Here is a 27,690-nt window from a genome sequence, read left to right as displayed (position 1 = left end):
GTGAGAGCTTTGACAAATGTGTTACGAATTTATGTGCGCAGAGTGAATATGTCTGAACTATACATGAAGTTATCGTCCCCGTGGTCCAAACTAAATATGAGAATGATTTCATTGAAGGCCTTGTTGACCTTCATGGTTATGGAATAAACGCCCTGTCTAGGATAAGGTGTAAAGCTTATATAAAGGATTTTCGATTTCGTTAAATTTTGATGAACTCACCATGTCGGTGTTCGTAAGATTCTTCTAAACTACCATGTCAGTGTTCTTCTGAGGATTGAATAAAAACCAGCGGGAAACACGAAGCGCAAAGAAAGGTAAGTAACGATGAGACAGGCTTCCCTGTCGTCTTCCTTCCCTGTAGTTCGTGTTCCCCACTGCTATTTTTTTCACTTTAACATGCGCCAACTATCCCTGTGTAACGCATTGTTGTCCACTGAGGAAGACATCCCTAAAGTGCAAATACTGTGCCTTCTGAGCGGGTTGTCTGTCGAAGCATTGAACACCGCTGTATACACGAACTCGAACCTCCAAAGATTGCGGGTGCATACGGTATGAAACTTTCCACTTATGATGTATGCAAAGGTTCAAACTACAAGTCCTCAAAGCTTGTCAGTTATCAAATCCTGAACCTCTTAACATATAATAGTGCAATTTTAAAACTTTGCAAGCTTGTACGGCATTGAGTTCACAATGTAAGTACAAAGAGACTCGAATCCATAATCATATTCGGACAAAGGTTTGCCCAAACATATTCTTAGTAAAGTTGGTTGGTTCATTAATTGCTCGATATCTTGGCCCTACTCTCTCCGGCGGATAGGCCATGAGTAGGGTGGTGCCTTGGTTATGAAAGCGCCCTTACTGAGTTAAATAGTTAAAACTGATTTGTTTATCCATACTGAAATAAGTATTTAAATCCTCATTAAAGAAATCTTTAGACAAATATTACCAATTTAGATAAAACGGGTACATCCAGCTGTAATTAAGACCACTCAACTAGGCTACACTTGACCGTCAATTCAGACTATTCTAAAAGATACCCTAACAGAATTGACTGTCAAGTCAGATGCAGCGAGAAAGAAGGTTGCGGTAGCCGAGGTTCTTTCAGGAGCTTGCTCGTCAAGCTTTTTATGCTCGCACGTTGTCCGCTGTCAGTGGCGTGTACACTATCCGCTAAAGGTGGGAGCAAAAAAGCATACACGTGTACGCCACTAAGGCAAGTATGGCATCCCTTCCGCCTTCAGTATAGTGGAAGGAATGCCATCTGGGCTACATGATAAGAACAATATTTGGCGCCTAATGCATGAATACATGAGGTTTTGATCCATTATTATTATTATTATTATTATTATTATTATTATTATTATTATTATTATGTCATTACTTTCTGCTTTGTGTTTGCAGAGTTACTCGAGAATTATGCTCTCCAACAGCCTTCCACAAATTGTACACCGCAATATGTCTTCCCCAACTTGAGTGCGCATCTGTGGTCCGGAATGGCATTGCCAAATCCAGCAGTAACGCTAATGAGGGAGTCTAAGAAAAAATTCATAAAAGCTTACAACCATTCGTTGACTAGGAAGGAATCGAGATCCTGTTCAAACACTGCTAGATTATTATAATTGCTATCACTTTACCACGGATGAAATCGTGCTGACCCATAACTTTTAACAGCTAGTTCAAGGTATAATATCCTGCTATTGACTTCTCAGTTGCATTAGTTTTCGAAATCTATGTAAGTTAAGTAAAAGGAACCAGCCATTTCCTTCACCGGCCAGTTTCTTCCAACACTTTATCAATTACAGAATACAGTCTCTATACACTTTTTTGGTCCTGATGTTTTTATTGCGATAGCAAGTTTATGGACACTCTCGGCTGGATTTCAGCGCCGGCGTCGGCGTCGACGTCAATGTCAAGCCCCGTATATGTATACGTCTCTGTACATGCACTTTACGGTAGTTCCTCGGCACGTTATATAACTTGTTTGGTTGATTAATTCAGTGAATGAGTGATTGCATATTATGGTTCATGTGCGTTGAAAACGAGTATTTTCTTTATTCTATTAACCAGGGTCAACCAAGGTAAAGTAACAGGTCACCTACAGTGACAAGAGATTCAAGGCATCATTAGAGTCATTTGCCTCTGGTAGACAATAACGCATGAGTACAACTGCCGGGCCCAGCGTTAGGTCCACAAAATTTTGGTGTTACAGCGCACTGGCATCCCGGATGACAAGTATGGCTTCCATTGGCATAACGAATGCACTGCGGACATAAAAGAAACAACGTGGTCAATAAGAATAGCGCCTGAAAACAGTAAATCCAAGTGGTTCTATAGTACGTATACTTTGCTTGTTATTCCATTACAGCTAATATTTATTTACGATGCCGTGAAAAGAATAAAACTGCGCGAGAATCATGGTGAAATGGAAAATGAAATGAAATAAGAAAAAGTGGAATAAAATACCTAAAGACAATATTGCTTGTCAAAAGGGCTCTGATCATCATCATTATCATCATCATCATCATCATCATAATCAACCTGAATACGTCCACTGCCGGACAAAGGCCTCTCCCACGTTCCGCCAGTCAACTCGATTATGTGCTTGCTGCTGCCAACTTACACTCGCAAATTTCTTAATCTCATCTGCCCATCTAACCTTCTGTCTCCCCCTAACCCGCTTGCTTTCTCTTGGAATCCAGTTAGTTATTCTTGATGAACCGTGGTTATCCTGTCTACATGCTACATGCCCGGCGCATATTCATTTCCTCTGCTTGATTTCAACTATGATATCCCTAACCCTGATTTGTTCCCTAATCCACTCCGCTCTCTTCTTGTCTCTTAAGGTTACACCTACTATTTTCCTTTCTATTGCTCACTGCGTCGTCCTCAATTTAAGCTGAACCTTCTTTGTAAGTCTCCAGGTTTCTGCTCCGTAGCTAAGTACCGGCAAGATGCTGCTATTATATAGCTTCTGCGTGAGGGATAGTGACAATCTACCTGTCATTATTGGAGAGTGCTTGCCAAATGTGCTTCCCCCCATTCTTACTTTTCTAGTTACTTCAGTCTCGTGGTTTGGCTCCGTGGTTATTACCTGTCCTAAGTAGCCATAGTCTTTTAGATCTTCCAGTGCACTATTGCCTATCGAAGCGCTGTTCTCTTCCAAGGTTGTTGTACACTGCTTTCATTTTGTGCAGATTAATTTGAAGACCTACTTTCCTGCTCTCCTTGTGTAACTCCGTAATCATGAGTTGCAATTCGTCCCCTGAGTTACTCAGCCATGCAATGTCATTGGCGAAGTGCAGATTACTGAGGTACTCTCCATTAACTCTTACCCCTAACTGTTCCCATTCTAGGCCTCTGAAAACGTCCTGTAAGCACGCGGTAAATAGGATTGGGGAGATTGTGTCCCCCTGCCTTACACCCTTCTTGATTGGTATTCTGTTGCTTTCTTTATGAAGCACTATAGTATCAGTAGATCCCCTGTAGATTTCTTCCAGGATGTTTATATATGCTTCGTCGACACCCTGATTCCGCTGTGTCTGCATGACTGCTGATATTTCTACTGAATCAAACGTCTTCTGCTAATCTATGAAGGTCATGTATAGTGGTTGGCTGTATTATGAGCATTTATTTATTGCCTGATTCACAGTATGAATGTAGTCGATTATTGATTGTTGGTGATTGTTGGTGATTGTTGTTATCATAGCCTTTAGTAAAGAAGGAAACAGACTATTTTGCAAGCACATGATTTATATGTAGGGTTTAACGTCCCAAAACCACCACACGATTATATGAGAGATGCCACAGTGGGAGGGCTCCTGTGATGTCGACCACCTGGTGTTCTTTAACGTGCACCCAAATATGAGCCCACGGGCTTATAGCATTTTCGCCTTCCTTGAAAATGCAACCACCGCTGCTGGCATTCAATCCCGTGGCCTGTGGGTCAGCAGCCGTGTACCTATGTCACTTGACCACCGCGGCGGCGCCTTCTGCAATCACTTTTTGCAAACAAACTGTAAGCAGTAATAGCTTGACCTAATGTTGCCTGTGGTAACCCATGCATGCATTTTACGCAGTTTACTTGCGACAAAATTATTTGACCTCTACTGATGTGAAGTTGAAATAACTAAGATTACAGTGCGAAAAAATTCCCTCAAAAATCTTGAACGCAAGAAAATACTACGAGCTTAAAGAGAAACACACACACACACGCAGCAGCAAAGCAGACGAAGAGTAAATTATAGTTGTATGTGTCATCATGTTCGGTAGTGTGACAAGGACCACGAGTTAAAAATGTCGATGTAGACGACAGAATGAGCTCATTTAAAAAAAAAGTCGCAGCTTTGGCGCAAAGGTGAAGCAGTGAACATGATAGCAACAAATTGGAAGTTCACGAGCAAAATGAAAAGCAGATTGGAATGCGCCCCACGTTTCCCATGCATAAATGACGCACAAAACGTACTCACAGGTACAGATGCACCCGACGAGGTATCTCACTTGTTACTTCGCTGTGTCTGAAAAGCGCGCGCTTTTCGCGAATGGAGATTGCAATGGTTGCAGTGACCTTTGTGCACTCGGTAACTACAAGAAAATTGTTCTATGTAATGCCCGAGGCCAGCCAAGACGTATGGCCTTCCCTATCTCCCCAACGCGAGAAAAGGGTGCGTGAGGGAGCGTCGCCCCCCTCCTCTAAGTAGAGCAAAGTACGCGTGAGAGATTAGAGTGCACGCTGCCGCACGTCCACGACGCACGCTCACTGCGCCATCTTGCTGGTAATGCTAAAGCATGAAAGTTCACTCCGAGACGCCCGTGAGCAGCGGTATTGATTGATTGATATGTGGGGTTTAACGTCCCAAAACCACCAAATGAATATGAGAGACGCCGTGGCTGAGGGCTTAAGGAAATTTCGACCCCCTGGGGTTCTTTAACGTGCACCCAAATCTGAGAACACGGGCCTACAACATTTCTGCCTCCATCGGAAATGCAGCCGCCGCAGCCGGGATTGAGCCCGCGACCTGCGGGTCAGCAGCCGAGTATCTTATCCACTAGACCACCACGGCGAGCCCGTGGGCAGCGGTAAGTCGTAGATATAAATAGATTGCCTTTTGAATGGTGAACGACGTGCTCCTCGGTGGCTCCATAGTTAATGCCTCACACTCACGATTGAGAGGACTCAAGGTTGATTCCGCGCACCGGAGCCTTTTGCCTTTTTTTGCTTTTTTATTTCTTTCATATATATATATATATATATATATATATATATATATATATATATATATATATATATATATATATATATATATATATTTGTGTGTGTGTGTGTGTGTGTGTGTGTGTGTGTGTGTGTGACGCTACAAAATGGAGTCACGTCGTGGTCCAGATGCCATGCGTTTATTGCTCATCATCAGTCGCTCATCATCTACGCAGTTCGCCGCATGACACCCTGAGCATACGTGGACAGGCACCTTGCATTACGCATCGACCAGCATCATGTCAGAAGCATATACTGACCTTCCCATCTCCAAGTACACCGGAGCAGCGGACGATGGACGCGTACAAGACTGGTTCGACCTCTTCAAGCTCCACACTAGCGCTGCATCATGGTCGGAACAGGAGATGGTAACCAACTTTACTGACTACGTCTCCGGCGAGGCGTTCAAATCCTACCTCACCCACATATTTCAAAACGACGAGTTATGGGAAAAGATAAAAAAAGGAATGATCGTTTGGTTTAAAAAATACAATGAAGACTACGACGAAAACTTGCTTGTAGCCCACCATCCACAGACAACTGCACTCGGTCGTCACAGTCAAAAGCAGCCTTCACGCATTGACCAACCTCTTGCTTCTCCGTCGCGTGGATCTTCGGTCGATCACAGCGGCCACCTCGCGTCTCACGCGTTCACTATGGTCAAAATAGAGTGGAGAAGCTCCAAGCATACTCAGTCGAGCCCGTCACCTACAGTTCAGTTTCATGCGTCAGAAGAACTCACATCGTTCGTTGCACAGAAAGGCAGTCATTCCCAACTGGAATTTGACCAAACCACGCCTGTTGCGGCGTCGCCATTCAGAGCACAGCCATCTGAAAGCACAAACACAGGAGGCTCAGAAGCGACTCTGACAGTTTGCCAGGTGCCAGAAGCCTACGTAATGAATACTGTCAAAGGCGCCTCTGATGTTCCCCCAGTAAAATCTGTCCTACCAACTTCGCTGCCTGGAAAGCGTGGCAACGACTGCTGACTGGACACTACATCAATTTGTAAAGAAAACCGGCATGATGTTCAAGGAGCACTCCCACCTCAGCAGGTCCCAATACAGCCACAGCAACGCCAGCACAAACGAGTCCAAGGATTCGAGACGCTCCAGCAGATACACAAACAAGGACAACGATGCAAAGCGAGCCTCTTAAAGCAAACTCAAGACGTGAGGCATATACGCATAAGTGAGTGAGTAACAACTTTATTAGTCGAAGGGGTGAGGGGTAAGGGAGGCTAAGCCACGAAGGCTGCCAGGCTGTGCTTCTCGATGACTTCTTCCGCTCGTTTCAGGACCCGTGTCTGGATGTCTATGTCGTTGCTGGAGAGAAGGGCCTCCCATTGTCCCTCGGTGGGGGGTGAGCAAGGTATCGGCGCCACAAACGCATTTGGCACAAGAGATCATGACTGCGCTGACGATTACAGCTCCGAAACCACAGAAAACGACGGAAGAGACGCAAAGGCATCATATGTAGAACGCAGAGACTAAGACACCATTCCGTCGGCCGCGACCATCGCACTCGCAAACTGGAAGCACACATTCTGTTCCCACCGCGACACATAATTCGACGCCTTCGACATCCGAACTTAAAATGCTACAGGGACTCCCATGCTTGCCCATTCCTCACAAGAACTCAACCCATCTTATCGCCAGTGCAGATCTCCAGGGTGTGGTTATGCCATCCAGGAGGCAACAGCCAGCCTCGTCCACCGGAGTTCTCTTAGATATGACCAGACTGCTGTGGATTTTTTGTGCGAGTTAAGGAACTGCCTTCTGAAATGGAACTATGGTGCATTTTGACAATTTTCGCTTTAAAGCTCTGCATTTTTGTTTTGTTTTTTGTTGATTTTCTGACGCGACTTCTTCTGGGGAAGGGGAATCTTGTAACGTAAGAAGGTAGCGATGGTTAGGAGTTAGAAGTAGAAGCCGAGGAGGAAGAAGTGCTTTCGAATAAACATGGCGTATGAGCCAGGTCACGTCGCCCATTCATCATAGCGTCACACGGTCGGAGTGAAGAAGACGCTATTACTCCTGTCTTCACAATATTATTGGCCGCATATGGTAACCGGTGTTTCCACTTACATTCGGCATTGTAATACATGCCAGAGATGCAAAAATACGAAAACAAAAGTGTTTGGGACGCTTGAATCACTGCCTCCGGCGGAAGAGCCCTTCGACCTCTTTGCAATAGACACCATGGAATGATTTTCTGGATATGGCTCGTCAAAAAAGTTTATACACTTGGTTATTGATCATGCGACTCGCTACGTATGGGCGTTTGCTCATAAAAGTGAGAACAGCGACGCCTACATTTTATGCTTAAAAACAATTTTTTTTCTTCTGGAAAACCACGGAAGTTCCTTTCAGATCGTGGAAGAGAATTTACTGCAGAAAAATTCAAGCACTTTTTTAAACATAATCGTATACACCAACTATTCACCTCATCTCATCATCCACAATGCAACGGCATGAACGAGCGGACAAACCAGACTATCGTAACGAGACTTAAATGTAAGATCAATGAAAAACCACAGAAGTCTTGGATGGTGCCGGAACAATCGCTGCGCCAGAGTTCCGCCTTGTTAATTTTAGGAACCATATGGCTAGAATATTCTTGAGCATGGCTACAATGTAATGTTCAGTGTAAGGTTAGCAGACTATGGAGAGCGGCGGCAGCACATGGCGACCTCACGTGGCAAGAAGCGCACCTAATCGAAACACCACTCTTCAGTAATTCCGGCTATCGACCAACCGTCTTTTGTGTGTCGCCAAATCGCAGATGCATGCAGCTCCGAAGAGAACAAGCCCAGGCTTCTTTAGAAAAAGGGTGCCTGGCAAATAGGCTGGTTCGAGCTCCTCCTTACAATCTACATGTGGAGCACGCTTGCAACATTTAGCTGATCTAACAGTGACTTCATTTCTGTTTGTCATCAAACTCTACGAGTGGTTCATATCTATTTAAAACCTGTACTTTCTTGTGGCATGGCGGCATGGGTTATCCATGCTGTCGAGAATTATGGTTTGATCTGCTGAACAAAAAACCTTGATGCGTTTCTTTTTCACAATATTATGGTGGTCAATTGTCATTTGCAGTGGAGTTTTACGAAGCAGTGCCGATGGAAGACGCTCCTTAGTTTATGGCAAGCCCTCAAGCCAGTTTTATGATGCAGCTGCAGTATTCATTCACTTAGGTGATCGACGTGCTTTCATTAGGGCAGTTTGCGTGTAGGGTAGTGGATGCACCAGTAGAACTGCAGATAAGATCCGCGTTGTGGCTCTACGAAGCAGGAATCATGCTATGACATCTATTGGGAAATAGGCTGGTTCTTAACGAAAGTGATGGCGGTGTCAGTCAGTCAGTCAAGAACTTTAATATATGGTCCTGAGGAGTTTAAGCCACCAGGGTGCCCACGTGGGACATCCTAGCAGCCGCTACCGTAGGCGACGCCCGAGTCGGGGCTGGAACGTGGTGGCGTTCCGCCAGTTCTTGGGCCCTCTGGACTGCCTTAAGTTGGTTTCGGAGATTGGGGCTCCTGAGTGCCTCCTCCCAGTCGGACTCACTGGTGAGAGGTCCCTGAGGTAACGCGGGACATTGCCAGAGCATGTGCGCGAGTGAACAGTACACTTCTGTGCAATCTGGGCACTGTGAATTTATGTCTGAGTTATAATGGCTGAGTCGGCCCCGTGATGGGTACGATCTCGTTTGTAACATTCTAAAGGCTACTTCTTGCGCGCGTTCGAGTTTTGAATGGGGTAAAGGGTATCGGCTTCTGTTGTGTCGGTAGTGGGAGGTAATTTCATGGAAGGTGAGTAGTGGGTCATTAAACTGCACGTCTGGGCCCAGCTCTTCGGTGGCTGATTGATCGTCACGGCGGGTCAGTTCTCGTGCTCGATCATGAGCCATTTCGTTGAGGTTGGGTTGTTGTGGGTGAACGTCTTTGCCCATGTGGGCAGGGAACCAAGAGAGGTAGTGCGAGCCCGTATATTTCCGTGTTTGTAAAATGCGGGCTGCTTCTGGAGCGATGTTGCCGGTTTCGTAAGCCCGAATGGCGGCGCGAGAGTCTGTGAAGACATTAGTGAGTGAGGGGTCGGTCATCGCTAAAGCTATAGCAACTTGTTCGGCTATGGCGCTTGTTGATAGCCTAACCGAGGCGGCTGAGCGTAGGGCTCCGTCGCCATCTACTACCGCGAGTGCGAAAGAGGAGGAGTTACCGTATTGCGCTGCGTCGACGAATGCGGTAGAGTTGCGATTCGCGGCGGTACGGTTTAGGATCGCGCGAGCGCGGGCCAGCCGCGCTGGCCCGCGCTCGCGGTGTTCTAGAATTTACTGCGTCGAGGTTGGGCGTCTTGCTTGGCGCGAGTCTTCAGCTTCTCAAGTGCATGAGTCAAGTGACTGGCTGTTCCCACCGGGTGCGACCGTCCCTTTCTTGGCTAGTGGAATTTCGCTGAGATATCGGACGGTGGTGTCTAAAGCAAGCAGTAAAATATGTGGTGACCAACTGTATATAACTTCTCTCAGTTTATATCATTAAAGCTCGCTTGCATAACGCGTTGCGGGACAGTTCTGCAGACAGTGGGAGGCTTGCGGAACAGTTCACGAGAAATTAACAGCTGGCTCTCTTTTGAAGAGTGCTCACCAATCAATTCTTTCATTCGGGGCTGCAACCGTGGTGGTCTTTCGTCACTGTGTTCCCCTCGCCACAGGAGCTGGTGCAACGTTCCTTCTGTCTTTGCTTCAAGGTGCGGTGGGGTCATGTGTTTTTGGTCCATGTGGAAGCTGGGAGTTGGGGAAGGAGGTCTCCAGAAATTATATCATTTGCGGCATTCGCGTTGTCAGAGAATAGGGTGTCTACGACGTGCAGCTATAGCGTACTGTTTGTGCAATTATTCTACACCCTTTAAAACAGTCCGCTGCTTCTAGAAACCAGGCGTAAAAAGTCCTAGGAAGAAACTTGGGCAGCTGAAGCTCAAATGACAACATAAGAAGTCATGACGTTGTCTCTTCAGTAGGAGTAACAGCGTCGTATCAGAGTACTGGTCTTCAAGAAACTATCAATGTTTTAGGCCACTACTTGTCAGGAGTTCCGTTAAGGATGCGAATGTAAAGATCTTGAAAGTACGGATGCTAATTGCAGACTCAAGTTTATCGAGAGAAAAAAATGAGGACAAATGTAGCTTCGCACTTAAGGCACCAAGCCTAAGAGATGAGTTGACCTTGGGGGCTTTCTTTGTTCTTTTACCCTCCCTGTTTCATTCTCTCTGTGTTTTCTATCATTTATACCCTTTCTTTGTACCCGCGTTATCCACCATCAGAGTTATTGCAACCCACGCCAAACAAATTGGCACATGGAAGGCGAAGAGATAGAAAGTTTAAGTGGAAAGACAGGGAGGTTAGCCAGTTCTTAGATTGGCTGGCTACCCTGTGCTGGGGAAAGGGGTGAGGGGATTGAAAGATGTTAAAAAGAAATGTTGCGAAGAGAGAGAGAAATTACAAAAAAATTGCGACAGAGGAAAGGCAACATCAAAGAGTATAAGACACTAAAGTCTGTCTCTGAGGCCAGTTGTCCTTAAAAAGCGCAGCAAAGCTTTAAAAGCCTTCTGGGCTGAGGATGGGCTCGGCCAATGACCCATAATCCTTTGTTCCGACAAAAACCGATCGTCCAGTCTATCCAGAGCTGCAGTGAGTTCTTGTCTTTGTGCGTTGAAATGAGCGCACCCACACAGAAGGTGCGCGATGGTTTCTTCGCAGCTGCAGTAAGTGCATGTAGGAGAGCTGGCCATTCCAATAGGATAAGAGTATGCGTTCGTGAAGGCCACTCCAAGCCACAGGCGGCATAGAAGTGTCTCCTCAGCTCGAGATATCGTTGGGGGAAGACGATGCTGCAGATCGGGATCCAAGTTATGCAGGCAAGCGTTTGTGAAGTGTGTTGAGTTCCACTGTACCAGTGTGAGGTCACGTGCAAGCGAACGAAGTTTTGTAGCTGCATCGGTTATTAAGATCGGGATGGCTGTGTATTGGGTACCATCGTGTGCAGATCTACCGGCCTCATCTGCGCGGTCATTGCCATATATACCGCAAAGACCTGGTATCTACTGATACACTATGCTGTGCTGTTTCTCGATTGCTGGGTGATGAAGAAGCCTTATTTCAGCTACTAACTGTTCATTAGGTCCATGGCGAAAGGGTGACATAGGACATTGAAGAGCTGCCTTCGAGTACGAGAAGATAGACCAAATTCCCGAAGGCTCTTCCACTATAAACTCCAGAGCTGCACGTTTGGCGACGAGTTCTTCAGCTGTCGACGACGTCAAATGCGATGTCATAAATTTCATTGTGATGTGCCTCACGGGAATAAACACCGCCCCTTCAGAGCTTACTAAAGACACCGAGCCATCCGTGTAAATGTGAAGGCATCCGTTGTGCTTCTCTTGCAGGAAGAATAATGTGGCCTGTTTCAGGGCTAGATGCGAAGATTTTTTCTGATTTTGAATTCCAGGAATTGTAAGAAGGGCTTTAAGTGGGTGTAGGCACCATAATGGTATCGGCGGCCGTGCTGCGTGCGTGAAGTGCAATGGAAGCACTGCGCAATGCTGAGCTACAGTTGCGCTGAACGCTGAGTGGGGACTAAAAGTTCGAAGTGAGGCGAGGTGATGAGATAGAAGCCGAGCGAAATGTCTTATGTGCATTCTCAAAGCGTCTATGCGGATGTATGCGTTGAGCGGATAATCACGCGCAATGATGACTGTCGCTGCTGCAGACGCGCATCTCGGGAGACCAAGGCATATTCTCAGTGCTTGGGCTTTCATCCACTGGAGAGCGCGCAAGTTTGTTCTTCGGATCCCGCAAAGCACGGGTAAGCTGTATCGCATATAACCGAGGAACAGAACAGAGTGGGGTGCATCGGTACGAGCATTGCTCGTACCGATGCACCCCACGTTTTTCCAGCAAGAAACCTCAGTACGTGGGTGATCATGACGAGTTTAGTTTTCATGTGGGCTATGTGAGGGCTGCAGGAGAGGTCGCGATGAAATATGACTCCGAGGAATCGGTGGGTCTTCACGTAGTTCATCGTGTATCCGTTGATTTTAATAACATATGGGCTCATCGCCTTATGCGTGAATGCTATAAGCGAGCATTTCTCTGATGACAGCTCTAATCCCCGTTCTTCCAGGTACTTTGTCGCTATTGTTGCTGCTCTCTGCAGCCAGGCACGCAAATGAAGGCATGTTACGCCTGACGCCCAGATGCAGATGTCATTTGCATATATAGATAGATGGACAGATTCTAGAAGTGCGTCAACCAGGCAGAGTAGCGCTAGATTGAAAAGTGTGAGGCTAAGAACACCACCTTGAGGCACACCACGACGCTTACAATGATGCGTTGTTGTGCCATTCTCCGTCTGTACAAAAAAGTTCTGCCTTTCAGATAGCTGTGGATCCATTGGTAAACCCGACCCCCTAATACAACATTTTTCATGACATTCAGAATGGCTTCATGTGATACGTTACTGTATGCACCTTTCACGTCGAAGAGCAACGCCGCAGATAAACGTTTCAGTCTTTTTTGATGCTGAACAGATGAGACCAGGTCTATAACGTTATCAATTGCGGACCACCCACGCCGAAAGCCCGTCATAGCATGAGGGTATGCCTCGTGGTGCTCCAGGTACCGCTCTAGGCGAGTCAAAATCCTCCTCTTGATCACTTTCCCGAAACAGCTGGTAAGCGCGATGGGGTGATAAGAGGCCAAGTGCAGAGAACATTTACCTGGTTTAAGCACAAGGACGAGGCGGCTGGATTTCCATGAATGAGGGATAAATCCGCTGCTCCACGAGTCGTTGTACACGGATAGAAGGGCCCGTCGAGCTGTTTCTCCGAGGTTGCAAAGAGCCATGTACGTGATCCCATCCGGACCAGGCAATGAAGATCGTTTGCGTGCTGTGAAGGCCGCTTGTAGTTCCTCTAGAGAGAAAATGGTGTCCATTCTTGAATCTCTGGAAACTGGAGCGTTCTTTAGGTGGCACGTGGTGCATGCGGATGCCTGACCGGCAACTTTCATGCAGAAATTTTCTGCTACTTCAATTTCGGTGCGGCCTTGGTGGAGAGAAAGACACTTGAAGGGGCGATGTTGATGTGGCGATGTTCGTAGGCCATGAACAATCCTCCATGTCTGCGTCAAAGGCTTGTGTGGATCCAACGATTCGCACAGATATTTCCAGCAAAAGGACTGAAGTGAAATGATTCACCACTGAATTTTTTTCTGTGGGCGCCTTGCCTCCCTCAAGTCGTGAATGGACTTAGTGCGCCTATATCTTCGTTCTGCACGATGACGGATCACTCTGAGCCGTTCCAATTCCGCTTGATGTTGACAATATTCTGAAGTATGTTGATTATGATAGGTCGCTTCTTGAGTAGTACCTCTAATCATACCCTCGAGGGTGTCAAGAGGAGGCGCTTTATTTTCTTGACACCTCTTTTCCGCCAGGGACCTGAACTTTATCCAGTCGATGCGAGTCGAAGTGTCGTAGTTTGGCAATTTTTCCAGGCCCTTGATCTTTAAATAAGTTGGTATGTGGTCGCTTGCATGAGTTTCATTGTCTGCGAACCACTTGACCTTTCCATTTAGGCTTCGTGACGCAAATGTCAAGTCAAGGCAGCTGCTGTATGTCGTTCTCTGTAGAAACGTTGGGCTTCTGTCGTTTACCTAAAGCAGCTACTGCTTCAGAGCAAAGGAGAATACTTGCCTTCGGCGACTGTCTGTTTTCTGACTTCCCCATAGTGGGTGGTGAGCGTTGAAATCTCCGGTGATGATCCATGGCCCAGGTGTGGCTGTTAACAGTGCACGTAGTCTTTCTGGTTCGAAACGGTTTGAAGGTGGTATGTATGCACCTACCAGCGTGAAATTGAGGTCTCTACGTTTAACTGTCAAGCAGACATACTGGTTGTCACCGTGAGGTGCTACACGGTGCTCAATATAGGTAAGGTCACATCTGATATATACAATGACTTTACTGTGTTCGTTGCAGGTAGCGGACTTGAAGGCTTCGTACCTGGATAGTCGTATTGCATTGTGTAGCCGTGGCTCACAGATAACAATAATTGGAAAGTGGTTTTTAAACACAAATTGTCGGATATCAGAAATGCGGGGCTTGAGGCCTCGGGCATTCCACTGACATATCCAAGCTCCTTTGACCTGTTTACGAAAGGCTCACAGAGGCGGAGCCATGGTGCCTTTCCAGACTTGATAACACCGGCTTCAGCACATCCATTTACTGAAGTGCACTCTTAGCAGCCGGACTGTCAATGCTAGTAAAGGGCATACGAATGGTATTCATAAGCGCCTTTACCATAGCTACGATTTCTTTGTCGCGACTATCACTGCATTCTCGTTCCGAAGTGATTGTAGACGAGCGATGCGGCGGCTCAAACGGCGGGTCTATCGTTGGCAGCGCTGGCCATGCTTCAGGCGAGCTGGTGATGCTCTTGTCTTGCTTGGAGGATTTGTTGTCGGCGTGTCTGGACGCTTGAGGGGGTAAGCCGGCGGTCGTTTGGTGAAGTTCAGTCCTTGCTTCAGCACTGGGTCTCCTCAGGAGCCTCCGACAACGAGACCGCCGGCGTCGTACTTGGGCAGCGGCCTCCCTGTGAGTTGTGCCATCCCGGACCATTTGCCTCAACACTTGCATTTCCTTTTTCATCATTGGGCAATCTTTTGACGATGCTTCGTGAGGGCCATGATAGTTTCGACATTTTCGAAATTCTGCCTTGCAAACGTCTGTGCTATGTGATTCTGAGCATAGCGAGCACTTAGTCAGGTTTGTACAAACAGCACTGACATGTCCCTATCTATAACATTTCCGGCATTGAAGGGGCTTCGGTACAAAGGGTCGCAATGTGTGTCGAAAATGGCCGACCTTGAGTTGCGATGGAAGGCTGTCACCCTCGAACACGAGCTTCACGCAGCGTGATTTGCCAAGGTGACGAGCTTGCAGTATGGTAAGTTCTGCTGACACCGGTTTGATGAGAGCAGCAAAGTCTCTTTCGCTGATGGAAATGTCGACGTCGTAAATAACGCCTGCAGTAGAGTCGCGGCCATCAGATATATATGAGCGAACATTGATGTTATCCAACATCTCGACGTTGCTCAGCACTTCCAATGTGCTTCGTTGAGTCACGCCTACGACGAGGATATTCTTACGGCCATTGAACCGCACGTCCGCAATCTCTCCCTGGGCGAGTTCCTCAAGAGACCTAGACGTGGCTTGACGATTGAGCCGGTTGAGACTATGAGCCGCATCGACGGGCACAAACAGAATTGTGTATATCGTGGGCTCTCGCATCTTCGTCACATTCTTACTTGTTGATGAAGACGGCATCACTAGTCTTGTTTTTCGCTGCCGCCTTGTCACAGGCACGAAGTCGCCGTCATTGGAGCTTTCGTAGCTGACCGTAGAGTATATCAGCGTGTCTTCCGTGTCGGCATCACTCGGGTGGCCCGTACGCTTTGTTGTGGTAGCTGCAGACGACGTGGATGGTTGCGGTGGAAGCCTAGGTGAATCCACGTCCATTGCTGCAGTAACTGGAACAGTGTCTTCCACAGAGACGCAGAAAAACTTTGAAAATTTACAGATAGTGACAGCAGTGTTTTACGCCAGAATCACTTCGTCGTCGTTCCCTCTAATTGACACACTTGTGCTGGTAGTGGCAAAGAGCACGGCAAAAACGAAAAGAGGGTCTGGTGGCATGACATTTACGACGGCGACTTTTCACTCAGGCAACCGGTTGTCTTTTCGAAAGGTGGTCCTTACAGCCGGCTGGTCTTTACCCAAACCTTAAGGCTGAAACGGGATTAACTGTGCATTAATAAAGAACTTAAGTGAAGGGAAATATCGCTTGAGCCAACGTTTCGACCACTCAACTTGTCACATTTTTTTATATAATAACCAACATCGGCGATTAAATCAATCGTTATGGTTTCTGTTTTGACTGGAAAGAGGAAAGAAATAACCCGAAAGACAGGACGGGTAGCCAGTTTCTAGATCGGCTGGCTACCCTTTGGTGGAGAAAAGGGTGAGGGAGCTTTTATAGAAGACTCCTCGTGGCGCCTTTCTAACATCGACGCAAGGTTTATTATTGTGCTAGTTGGCAATCTTCAACGCATTAGCGGACAACAAACAAAGAAGAAAACTAACTAAAGTTCTCGTCTATGTTCTCTCCTTTGGCACCACATTCTCCTGTTCCCAAGTAAAGGGTATCCCACCCGAGTCTTTCCTGCGTAACATATCTGCGTCTTCTCTACATTTTTCTCTCATGTCTGTTGTCCACTTCACAGCTGTTTGTAGAAATAGGCTACAAGGACAGTCACAGATGAGACTTGATGAATCAAACTCGTAAGAACAATGAAGATTAAAGGGTTCCCGATGTAGCGTTTAAGCACTAACTTTTAGGGGCGAAGCGCCTTAAGGTGTGGGTCTGTACATACTCCGACGTATGTACATCGGGGATGCGAGATGGTGGTACCTGGAGTGTTCACTAGGTAGACGCTCGGACGGACAGACAGACTAGCAGACGAACGGACGGATGTATGGACACGGGAACGTATGGACGTATGGACGCACGAGCGGACGGAAAGACGGATGGACGGACTCATGGACGACCATACGGACAGACGGACGGACGCACGGATGGACGCACGGATGTTCGCGTGGATGGATGGAAGCAAGAATGAATGGACGGAAGGAAGCAAGGACGGGCTGATGGATGCTTCACCCCACTCATCATAATTCACTCCATGGATATGATGTGACTTTTTCAGTGACTTTTTTTCAACAAATCAGTTTTAGGTCTTGTTAGGTATTGTTCTGGGCATAAGTTTAAAATGCTTCTATTAGTGTAAGCATGACTTGAATACGAGGGTGAGTTCTTACCGGTCCTTTACATAATTGTTGCAAGGTTTGATGCACAACGTGGGGCCTTTGTCCTTGTTGACCATTCGGATGGCGTTGAGGACTGATGTTGCGCCTGAAAAGCAATTAGATACTGTAAATACTGCAAATTAAAATGTTAGATGTATAACGCCTGTCTTTTTCAAATTATTAGAGTGTGAAAGTCGCCTACTAGGAGTCTCAAAGAGCCTCCTGCCAGAAGTCTGAAAGTCTCCTGGCATTCCGACAATAAAGCGGCGGCGGCGCTGGCAGCAGCAGTGGCGGGGGGGGGGGGGGGGGTTCATTTTACTATCCATGCATACGTCCATCCGTGCATACGTCTGCCCGTGCTTTCGTTCGTTCGTTCATCCCTCTGTCCGTCCGTCCGTCCGTCAGTCTGTCTGTCTGTCTGTCTGTCTGTCTGTCTGTCTGTCTGTCTGTCTGTCTGTCTGTCTGTCTGTCTGTCTGTCTGTCTGTCTGTCTGTCTGTCTGTCTGTCTGTCTGTCTGATACTGCCGGTTACTCCTGACGCAGGGCAAAGTTAGATTGAGAGGACCTTCCCCCTAAAACGACGATGCCACGGAACTAGTTTTAACAGGCCAAGTCACCAGGACGGTATTTCCTTCCGTTTTTAAAATCTTGCGAATGCTTGAGGACTTTCTTGATTGTGATACTGTGAGCGGATGTCTTTGTGGGTACATATGGCTTACGGTAAATAGAATTGTGTGCCCGGCAAGAGTCCCTAGCTGCTGTCAACAGCGTAGCATTAAAGTTCAGTTCCGTTTCAGTAAAGTTGATTCCCCCATCCCATCCTGATGTGGTAAGGATAATGTTCCTCACCCATTGATAGGGATGGTACCGATAAAGAGGAAATGACATGGAATGTCGCATGTGATTTTTTTAAAAATATTGGAGATAATAAATAATGATAAATATCAAAAAGAGAAGATAAAAGAGAGCCTTAAATACCTGTGCACCTGAACATTCATTCTAGACAGCTGAATAGCTCATATTCGTGCCTCTTCGTTTCTTAGAAGGAAGCTAAAAGGAGGCACTGGTAAGAAACATGATAAAAAAATGTTACGTGAGTTTTAACGAAACCAAACAGATTAAATTAGTTCACAGCAATATTCGAAGTCATTTAAGCCATGCATTTCAACTATTTGTCCCTTGAAGTAGGTCGTCTCTGGTGATAGTTCCTCATGTATGTATGTATGTATGTATGTATGTATGTATGTATGTATGTATGTATGTATGTATGTATGTATGTATGTATGTATGTATGTATGTATGTATGTATGTATGTATGTATGTATGTATGTATGTATGTATGTACGTATGTATGTATGTATGTATGTATGTATGTATGTATGTATGTATGCATGTATGTATGTATGTATGTATGTATGTATGTATGTATGTATGTATGTATGTATGTATGTATGTATGTATGTATGTATGTATGTATGTATGTATGTATGTATGTATGTATGTATGTATGTATGTATGTATGTATTGGGAACCACAATGGTGGGGAACTATGTAAAGTCTCTCAAAAATACCTCCGAAAATCCTCAGGAACAGGATAATTGAAATAGCTCTACGCTTTTTTCATAATTACTTTTTTGCAGCGGCCCAAAGCATGAAGTCACTTACAATAGCATTTATAGAAATTAAATTAACGTTTTTATTGCGGAGTGACAGGCATTCCGGTCAAAAGAGAATAGTATTTATTACCTTTGGCTAATTGTCGCTTTTTAACAGCGGGATTGTATAAGGCAGCCAAAAAATTTTGACATACTGTGGTGTGGAAACTTTTTATATAGGCCTGAAGGGACTTCAACTAGCACGTAGCGGGACGCTCCCACATCGGGACAGATAGGCTTAGCCTCTCCGCGACGTTAGCCACGTCGCGGGCCCGTCAGACTGTCTGTATAGCTGGGTCCTCAAATCCAGTCTGCGTAGCGCAGCATCCCACTTCGATGATGTAAAACATTTTCGTCCACACGTAACTTAATGCACAACGAGAGCATGTGATCTAAGCTATCAAAGCCTGAGCAAAGCATGGAAGATTGCGACGTCTGAATTTCTAGATAGATCTTGTGCAAGAGTGCGCGACTGATATATACGACGACATGCAAGAGCTTAAATGTCAATGCCTGAGGCCTGTTCAATTTACTGTGCGGCGGCGCATACCTTCGCCACATCAGATAGAAGCTCTTAGTGAGATCATTGTACGTCATTGGGGGATCTTTGTTGTCCAGAGCCTCCTCGCCGTGCCATTCGGTAACTACGCGCTCGACGACTGTTCGCGCAGCTCTGTACGTCGACTCGTTGAGGTGGGAGAGAGCTCCCTCGATCTGTCCCACGTGGTCGGGGAACCAGACGACTGTGTTGCTGAGCGTACTTATTACGTAGGATCTTCAAGGCTGATTGCGAGACTAACCCTTCGTGAATGCTCGGACTGTCGATATCGAGTCACTGTATGTGCTCGTTCTCACGTTGTCTAGCAGGCCCACGGCTATTACGACCGGTTCGCAAACTTAAGCCGTTGTGGTCCGGACCATCCAGCAATTTTTAACTTTACCATCTCGATCAAAAGTAACTTCAATGAATGTTTTTCTGTTTGGGTACTGTTAGCGTAGACGGAACAGCAACTCCGGGCATGGGCCCCACGCACATACGCATCTTCGAGGGGAGCTTTAGTCCTAGCCAATAGTGTAGTACAGATGCTCTTTTCTCCGGTGTAAACTGAGAAAGCCGGCCTTCATATGTCGCTGCTCAGGTGAGACTTATAATGGGCAAATGAAGTATATAGGTTTATTCACTATGTGCACTCAGCACGTTCTGGAATTCGACTCTCACAAACCCCCCGTGATGCACGTGGTCTTCACAAGTTCGTGCATAGTGTTCTGGAGCAAAAGTCATGTTTACACGGTTCGAGAACCCTGCTCGTATGCACCTAGTCATCGAGATCTGCAACGACGTATTCGTAAGGTCATTTATCGCAGCAGAGTCGCAGTCCATGGCGAGCACTCGAAGTCGTAAGTTTGAAGTGTGGCAGCTTGGGCTAGTTGGTATGGCATCACGCTTTGAGCTCGTACCGTGGACGCTTGTTGCCGTCGCTATCAGAGTCCCCCACAATCGCTTGCACCCACTGCAAGGTCATACAGGCAGCTGACGCAGATTTTCCGCCTCACACCAGTACGTGTTTCCGAAGGCGCGCTTCCAGGAAAACGTCACTGAAGCCAGTTGATATAGGTGCCGACCCTAGCATTCACCCGCAGCTCGATTTTGTTTATACGAGTCGCAAGCACCGATCGCTCCACCCGACACCCCTTGTCTACTTACATTGTACGAAGGGTGGATGTTCCGAGGTATGGGCAACGGTACTGGGCTCTTTCTGTTTTTGAGGGAGCCTGTAGTGCCTGCTGCCGATTTCTGTCGGGGGAACTTCAAGCTCTCTCTCAGTATGTTGCTCGATACTCATGGTGGAAAGTCTTGTAAACGGTGCCCCATCTTGAGACACGTGTGCCCTCTCTTTTAGCTTGTCATGCATGTCGAGGTGTAGCAGCATCTCCGAGCTCGTGTACATGAGAAGTCCGAGGGCTATCTCGACCACTTTTGTTGTCGACGTGTTCAGCCTGACTCGCCCCAACCTCTGCCAGATATGCAGGGCCACGGAAACAATGATGTTGCTTATTCTGAAACCTCGTAGTCTAGAGCACCGAGACGTCTAAGCAGCTTGTAGGGGCCGAAGTATCGGCGCGGCAGTTTCTCACTGAGCCGACATTCTGTTGTGCTCGTTCAGACGCAGGCACGGTCACCGCACTGTTATTTTCTGTGGCGCCGTCAAAGGCTATGAGGGTGACTAAGAGGTGCACCGCCATTTATAGATGCGGCACATAAAACACTCTGATTCTCTCGTAAGCTCTCGAATCAACCTAACTATTCACTCTCTGCGCGTAGTCTTCAAAAACGATCTCATGCAATTGCGAAACTTCTACAACACTGCGGCTCAATCTGCGCCGAACGATGTTAAGAATTTTGATCGGTAAAACCAGAGCACATGAAAGAATGCAATTCAAGCTTGTTATATTGTACTGACAAGCATATACTCCTTCTACAGGAGCAGAGCCAATAAGCTCACTACGGAAGCTACCACTGCACTTCACTGACACATTGTTCTTTCAATTCACTGCTCACTCATTTCTCCAGCTCTTTCATTTCATTCTTCTTGTCTATGCTAATCGATATTATACTCGTGAAGCTCCTGCTGTTAGAAAAACTGCACTACATAGCTCCTGCAAGCTATATGGCGCGAACTGAGAAATAGTGTAGCTTCTGCAAGCGTAGCTGCCTTGACAGTCTGGGTAACACTAGGAAGAGACCACGTGAATAAGCTGATCAAACTTATTTTAGCGCATTCATATGCAGTGTAACCAACGTAATTCTTATGAGTACTGCCGTTAAGTTTCGTAAAGAAAGTCCTTGGTTCTACATAGTCTGGCTTTTTGACGTAGTAATATCTGGGCGATTACAGTAGACTGTGCAAAGATGGCTGATCACGACACGAGTTGAAGATTTGTACCATCTACAACAAAGAAAATCAATCGATCGATCATCGTGTGCACCTATGTGGTGCAGGCGCTCGCATAATGGGTCGAAAATGAGCCCAACTGGGCATATTCTCAGTGACAAGTACCGTATGAAAAGGACGCACCTCCCAAAAATTGTAGTGAGATTGCGCTTTTTATACCCCTATGCATCCCGAAAGAAGAACTCAGAGATTTCATCAGAGGAACGAACTTGCAACAAAAAAAAAGACTCTCAGCAACCCTGTTACTATGGTAGTTATAGGAAATATAGCTGAAGTGAATTTATGTTTAATCACTATTCACATTATTTAATGAACAAGAAGACGTGCACTCGAAGGTGCATGTGCTTTTCTTGCGTGACGCTTGTTATTTCTCCAACCACGGGCAACCACAGCTTCGAAATGAACACAAGGAACACCACTATCTCAAAAGTACGAAAACCGGATGACGTTCATTTGTTATGTAAGCAGTCTTAACTGTCTGAAAAAAAAATGTTTGCATTATTCTGCCATATCCGCGAAATCTCTCGTGATTATCTTTGCTTTCGCGCTATGTCAATTTTTTCGAGGCAGGAACGCTTGATTAGGTGTTCGCTTAAAATTGTTCTAGGCATGTTTTGTCCTTAGGCTAGCTCTGCGAGACTCTATAAGCATACGGCTTTGCTTTAAAAGAGCACTCTGCAGTCCCCATTTTAGTGAGGCACCTCAAGAGTCATAAAGTTATCAAACTATGAAGACAGCTGATGGAGCAAAAAGGTTGTTTCAAAATGCGACAAGGCGGTTTTTGGCCCTCTTTCCAAGTATTTCTGGGCCTATACCATCACTGAGATTACAAGCAATGAAGGCTAGAAATAGTTCATCTGTTCACTAGGATGGGAGCACTTCGCGATTGAAGGAAAATAAAGCTGACCGGTAAGGTAAGAGGTCTTCATCAAAAATATCTGGGCAATAATTTTTTGGTATGCAAGCGCAAAATTAAAGTGAGAGAGGATTTATAGACCAGGACAATAGTCTATAAATCCAGTTTCTAGTGCCCATCTCGGCTACTGCTGCCACGCATTCTTTGTCTTACTGGCCACTTATTATTATGAATGTCTAAGCAAGCTTTCGTAGTGAGAAATAACATATTGCCTTGAAGGGCATACTTACGCAAACGCGACGGTGTTTATAATGATTGCCAATAAAAGCACGTTGTCCGTAAACATGAAGTATGGGTAACGAAACGTAAGTTTCACGATGGAGAAATAGCTTAGGTAACACACGGACACTCTCTTTATGCACTACGCATGACCCTGGCTTCTGAAATACAGGCGCGCTCGAAGCGCTTATATTTCGCAGGTACTACATGTGCCGTCAAGATATTGTTCGGGCCTACAGGGGGATTAAGCAGAGCCGTCGTTAAAAAATAGGTACACTCAAGCGTCATTGTAATGCAGTGAGACACTTTCAATGAGTGAATTATAAGTCACAGATACTAAAAAATGGAGGAAGGAAAGCTTGCGGCCTGACAAAACATTCACCTGCCGGCATCGGCGCATACAAATGGTAAGTTGTCCCGAGGGGAGAATAAATTCCTGCTTTGGCGAACGCTTAGCCGTTTCACAGTTAAGCCATCCAGTACAACAATAGAATTGCTTTTGCCTGCCGCTGTGCTGTAGTGACTGCAGTGATCGACCACTTACCCGAAGGTCGCGGGCTCGATGTAGGCCGCAGCCATTGCATTTCGATCGAGGCCACACGTCAGTAGTAAGCCTACGTGTGCGACGGTGAACGCTCAACAACTGCAGATTGCTGGGATTTTTAAAGCCCTCCACTATGGCATGAATCATGGTCTAGTGTGTTTTTGGCACGCAATATCTGTATATGCATCAGACACTAAAGGATCAGAATTGTTTTGAAGTAAATAGCGGTTGCACGTTCTATAGGTGTTTCACACTCGCAAGCATGTTACAACTCCGAAGCACGGCATTTATTGTCTCATGTACGAAGTAATAGTTTCTTTTTTCATGAACCGACCGCTCTCCCGTGGCATTTGCGGCTGATCCAAAGAAACCCCGTATTTTCAGTGTCCGGGGACCCAAATTAAACCATGAAAATAAACGCGCTACGCACGGCCTTAGACTAACCGAACAGCTGAAAAGTGACAAAACAAAACCATTACACTTAAGTAGTCACAAAAAAGGCTTATGTGGTAAGCGGACACGCATTGTTAGTACCCATCCTACAGTCAGCTTTAGAGCAATAGCAACGTAATCGCATTTCACGTGCGTTCCATGCCAAATAGCGCTACCTGTTCAAACGGGAACAATTGGCTTGAAAAATAGTACAGGAAAAAACGGGCTAAACGCAGAATAAATTAACATGGCAAGCTGGGTGAGTTCGTAAGCTAACGTGTTCGGTAAACGTGCTGCGCAGCACAGTCGAAGAACGAAAAGATGACACGAGCGCTGACTCACAAGTGAATAATTTAATGCGTCCGGGAAAAAAGTATTACACAATTTACGCGACAGCATTAAAGAGCTTGCTTCACAGAAAGTCTGGCGTTGGCGTCGTTGGTTGTCAGCGAAAAATCATCTCGCCCATGGCCCCAGAATCTAAAAGGGGTGAATAAAATAACTCACAATTTCTGGGTTAAAGTGAGGATCCAATCTGGGTCGTTTCCGTTGCAAACAAGTGTTGTACCCCACAGCCACGCGTCCACTTTATCTGCTTGGAAATACAGTGAATATAACTTTCATGCTTTACAAACACATGCGTCCTTTATACAGGTTTCACAATACATCGACTACCACAGTATTATTACCTGTTACAAGCTTATATTGCTGTAGGGCGTCACAACAGGAATACCTACCTGGTGGTTTAAATCCCGCCACCCACTACAAAAGACGCACACGTTACGACGCGCCCTTCCTTAGGATGACGGAAAGGATGCATCGCGAATTTCGAAACATTTTGCGCACTTTATAACTCATGGTTTAAGGCTGCTCATGCCATCTATCGCACAGAATGCACTAGCGACGATATCGCTATCGCGTTCGACTCTTAGGCCCATGTTAACAAACCCACCTCGGCGTTACCTCAGATGTTCCTCAACTTCCTGCACTCTCCACAGGCGTTATAGAGGCACAAAAAAGGTAACAAGGTGAAAGATGAGAACAAGACGTTCCATGAACACTGGCCTACTTTGTTCATTAAGTGCTATTGAAGTTTCAGACAGGAGGGAAAAATTCGAGGAAAGGATGTGGTTGGTTTGTGAAAATATGGGCCTTAAAGAAGAGCTCAAAGGTCCCCAAATTTTTAAGACACACGGTGCATGCCGGGTAAACAAGCTAAACGAGAGAAGAAGTCATTCCAAAATTGTTCCTCCTTTTGATGCTGTACGATAATCGTTTGGCTTACACATGAAGCAGAAACTCTGTGTATTCTTATTCACGAACAAAACAGCCTTTTCCTGGTACATCGGTTTGCATTGGAACCCCCTGCATTGTCCAGCAAAGTTACAAGACCTTGAACTTTTTCCAGCGACATGGCGCTGCATGACCGTGACATACAAACAATGACCTGTTTGCCCGTAATACACTATGCTCCTGGACAGCGGTACTGCGTAGACCAATCCATGGAACAGGGGATGAAACTAAAACACCAGGTAGATATTGAGCGCTAGCCTAGTTTTTTTTTTTTGCCACTTGAAACAACCGGACAAGACAAAATGCCGGAAAAGACTTTGCCGGACAAGACAAAATGGTGCTTGCTGGTACTAAAGCCCGTACGTTCGTTTAAGGACACGTCATTTCCCAGAGTATGCCGACTGCTTGTCTATCAATCGCTGACCGAAAGCTGTTGCACGTTTATTATTTAAATATGAAAGTAACAAAGCAGGTTACGTGATGAATTGCTAACTTGATGAACGGAAATGACACGCTGGTCAAGACATAAATAATTTCAAAATAACGTCACGTATGTCGTCAAACACTTCTCGCCAGACAGTGGCACATATCCACAGGCGGGTATATGCCACTGGTATGGCAGTATGTGCCACTAGTGATTGAGACTTAGTATCGCTAGGAATGGCTAGAACACACAAGGGCAATTTTAACGCGCGAGTGTTAAGAAATACCCGACATCGGTATAGCGTTGACCCGACGAATGCAAAGAAGAAATGTCAGGGCCCCAGCTGGAATCGAATACAAGCATTCTGCGTGGAAATGAAGCATTTTACCACAGAGCTAGGCCAGGCCTAGGAACTGCTTTTCAAACAGACGCTAATTTTCGTGAAACGTCATAAGTGGTTGCAGTGCTGCCTACCCAATTTTATCAACATTACATATGTACTCCTTTGATACAGCCATCACGTCGGGTGAACGTCAATTGTGTTTAGTTGCCATGCACTGAAGTTAATTTATGTGGCAGTGTTAAGGGCCAGCATCCTGGCGAGCATGAGCGCTTCATATCAGCTTCTGGTGTTGCTAATGCGCATGTTCCAGTTGGCATCGTTGCGCAAGTGCTAACAATTGGTTATATAAACATCTGCAACTCTTCGACATAAGTCTGTGCGTGCAACATTTATACACATATTTAGCATTATTTCATTACGTGTCACTCAATAAAACAACTGCAACCCGGTCACCTTCCCTCCGCATGCTTCGCATAACGTTGATTTACAGGTACGTGGTATCTGCCGAATTCTTTAATGTAGACAGTTTTTGGTTCGGGTTTCTGGGCGCTGAATTGAGCTGTGACTTAGCTTTGTAGCTTGGTCGCTCGGCCACACAAGGCTGTGACGAATGTCATGCTGATCATCGTCTGTTCTCACTGGCTTTCTCGCACACACGTGCCACACAAGCACTTGAAAAGAAACGTGTAGAAGCCGCGATGCTTTGCCAGTACGTGGGTGACGGAGGTGTCCGAAGGTCTCCCACCGCACTATAATAGGCGTTCCCACGAGCAGAAGATGAGGGGGTGGCCGCTCCCATAGTAACTTACTAGGGCAGGGAGGGGGGAGTGGAAAACACAGCCCTACACATTGACATAGCAGGCAGGCGGCGCTAGAACTTCGGAAGGAGGTGCGAAGTCAAACCCATGCATTGACATAATAGGGAGTGGGTGCGCTGCGATGAAACTTTGTTTTCCCTGAAGGGGTAAACCTGTGCACACCTACGCTCACTACACCTACGCGCCTACACCTACACCTATGCGCACACCTACGCTCACTACGTCACTGCAACTTTCGCTGCCCTTCAGACTGAGCTACGAGAGTTCTGGACGCGCTTACGATGGGCTTCGACCAGGAGAATAAGCATTTAGGTACAATTTGGAGGTGAATTAAAATATGTTGTGAACGTTTAGTGTGCGACCACTCGTGTGGAGTGTCCTAGAATATGGATGAAACTCGCAAGAGGCTTGTCTAGGACTCAAATTGTTGATGGCACCACCTTTTTAACTAAAACGGACATTCACCCGAAGTGACGGCTGTGTCATAGGAGTGCGTATGAAAGGTTTATAAGACTGATTAACCAGCACTGCAACTTCAATGGACATTTCATTAAGGCATATTGTAAAAGTTGTTCTGAGACGAGTCGTGGCTCTGTGGTAGAATATACTTGTTAGTACCAACAAAAACAGCAACAACGACAATAATAATTATACAAAAATAATAATAACGTTTCGGGTGTTCGTCTGAAAACCTTGATAAGATGATGAGAGACGTCGTAGTAAGCTCTCGAAAATGTGACCGTCTGGTGTTCTCCAACGTGCCATGAAATCGCACATTACACGGGCATTGTGCCATTTCGCCTCCTTCGAAATTTGACCACCACGGTCAGGAGTGAACACACGACTTTCGTCTCAGCAGCCAAGCATTCTAGAACACTTTATAGAATTCTAGTTGGCGTGGCCAACTAGAATTACCACGCAGGAT

General features: G+C 46.1%; 1 protein-coding gene across 3 annotated transcripts; it reads right to left on the bottom strand.

Moving 5' to 3' along the window:
• Nucleotides 1–2,016: 2,016 nt before the first annotated feature.
• LOC119159936 (uncharacterized) lies at nucleotides 2,017–23,695 on the bottom strand. Of its 3 annotated transcripts, none has more exons than XR_005108169.2 (3): nucleotides 22,923–23,059; nucleotides 17,181–17,274; nucleotides 2,017–2,261 (listed from the first exon to the last, which is right to left on the bottom strand). XR_005108169.2 is itself a non-coding variant. In XM_075890325.1 (3 exons), the coding sequence occupies exons 1-3, from the start codon at nucleotides 23,493–23,495 to the stop codon at nucleotides 2,204–2,206; spliced, it is 192 nt and encodes a 63-aa protein (XP_075746440.1). In that variant the 5' UTR covers nucleotides 23,496–23,695; the 3' UTR covers nucleotides 2,017–2,203. The 3 variants fall into 3 exon arrangements, 2 of the variants coding, with proteins under 2 accessions (XP_075746440.1, XP_075746439.1); XM_075890325.1 differs by lacking the exon at nucleotides 22,923–23,059 and adding an exon at nucleotides 23,456–23,695; XM_075890324.1 differs by lacking the exons at nucleotides 2,017–2,261; nucleotides 22,923–23,059 and adding exons at nucleotides 5,376–6,082; nucleotides 23,456–23,695.
• Nucleotides 23,696–27,690: the final 3,995 nt, after the last annotated feature.

The sequence above is a fragment of the Rhipicephalus microplus genome, chromosome 3, assembly GCF_043290135.1.
Source record: "Rhipicephalus microplus isolate Deutch F79 chromosome 3, USDA_Rmic, whole genome shotgun sequence".
NCBI lineage: Eukaryota > Metazoa > Arthropoda > Arachnida > Ixodida > Ixodidae > Rhipicephalus > Rhipicephalus microplus.
This window is presented reverse-complemented; position numbering and strand designations above follow the sequence as displayed.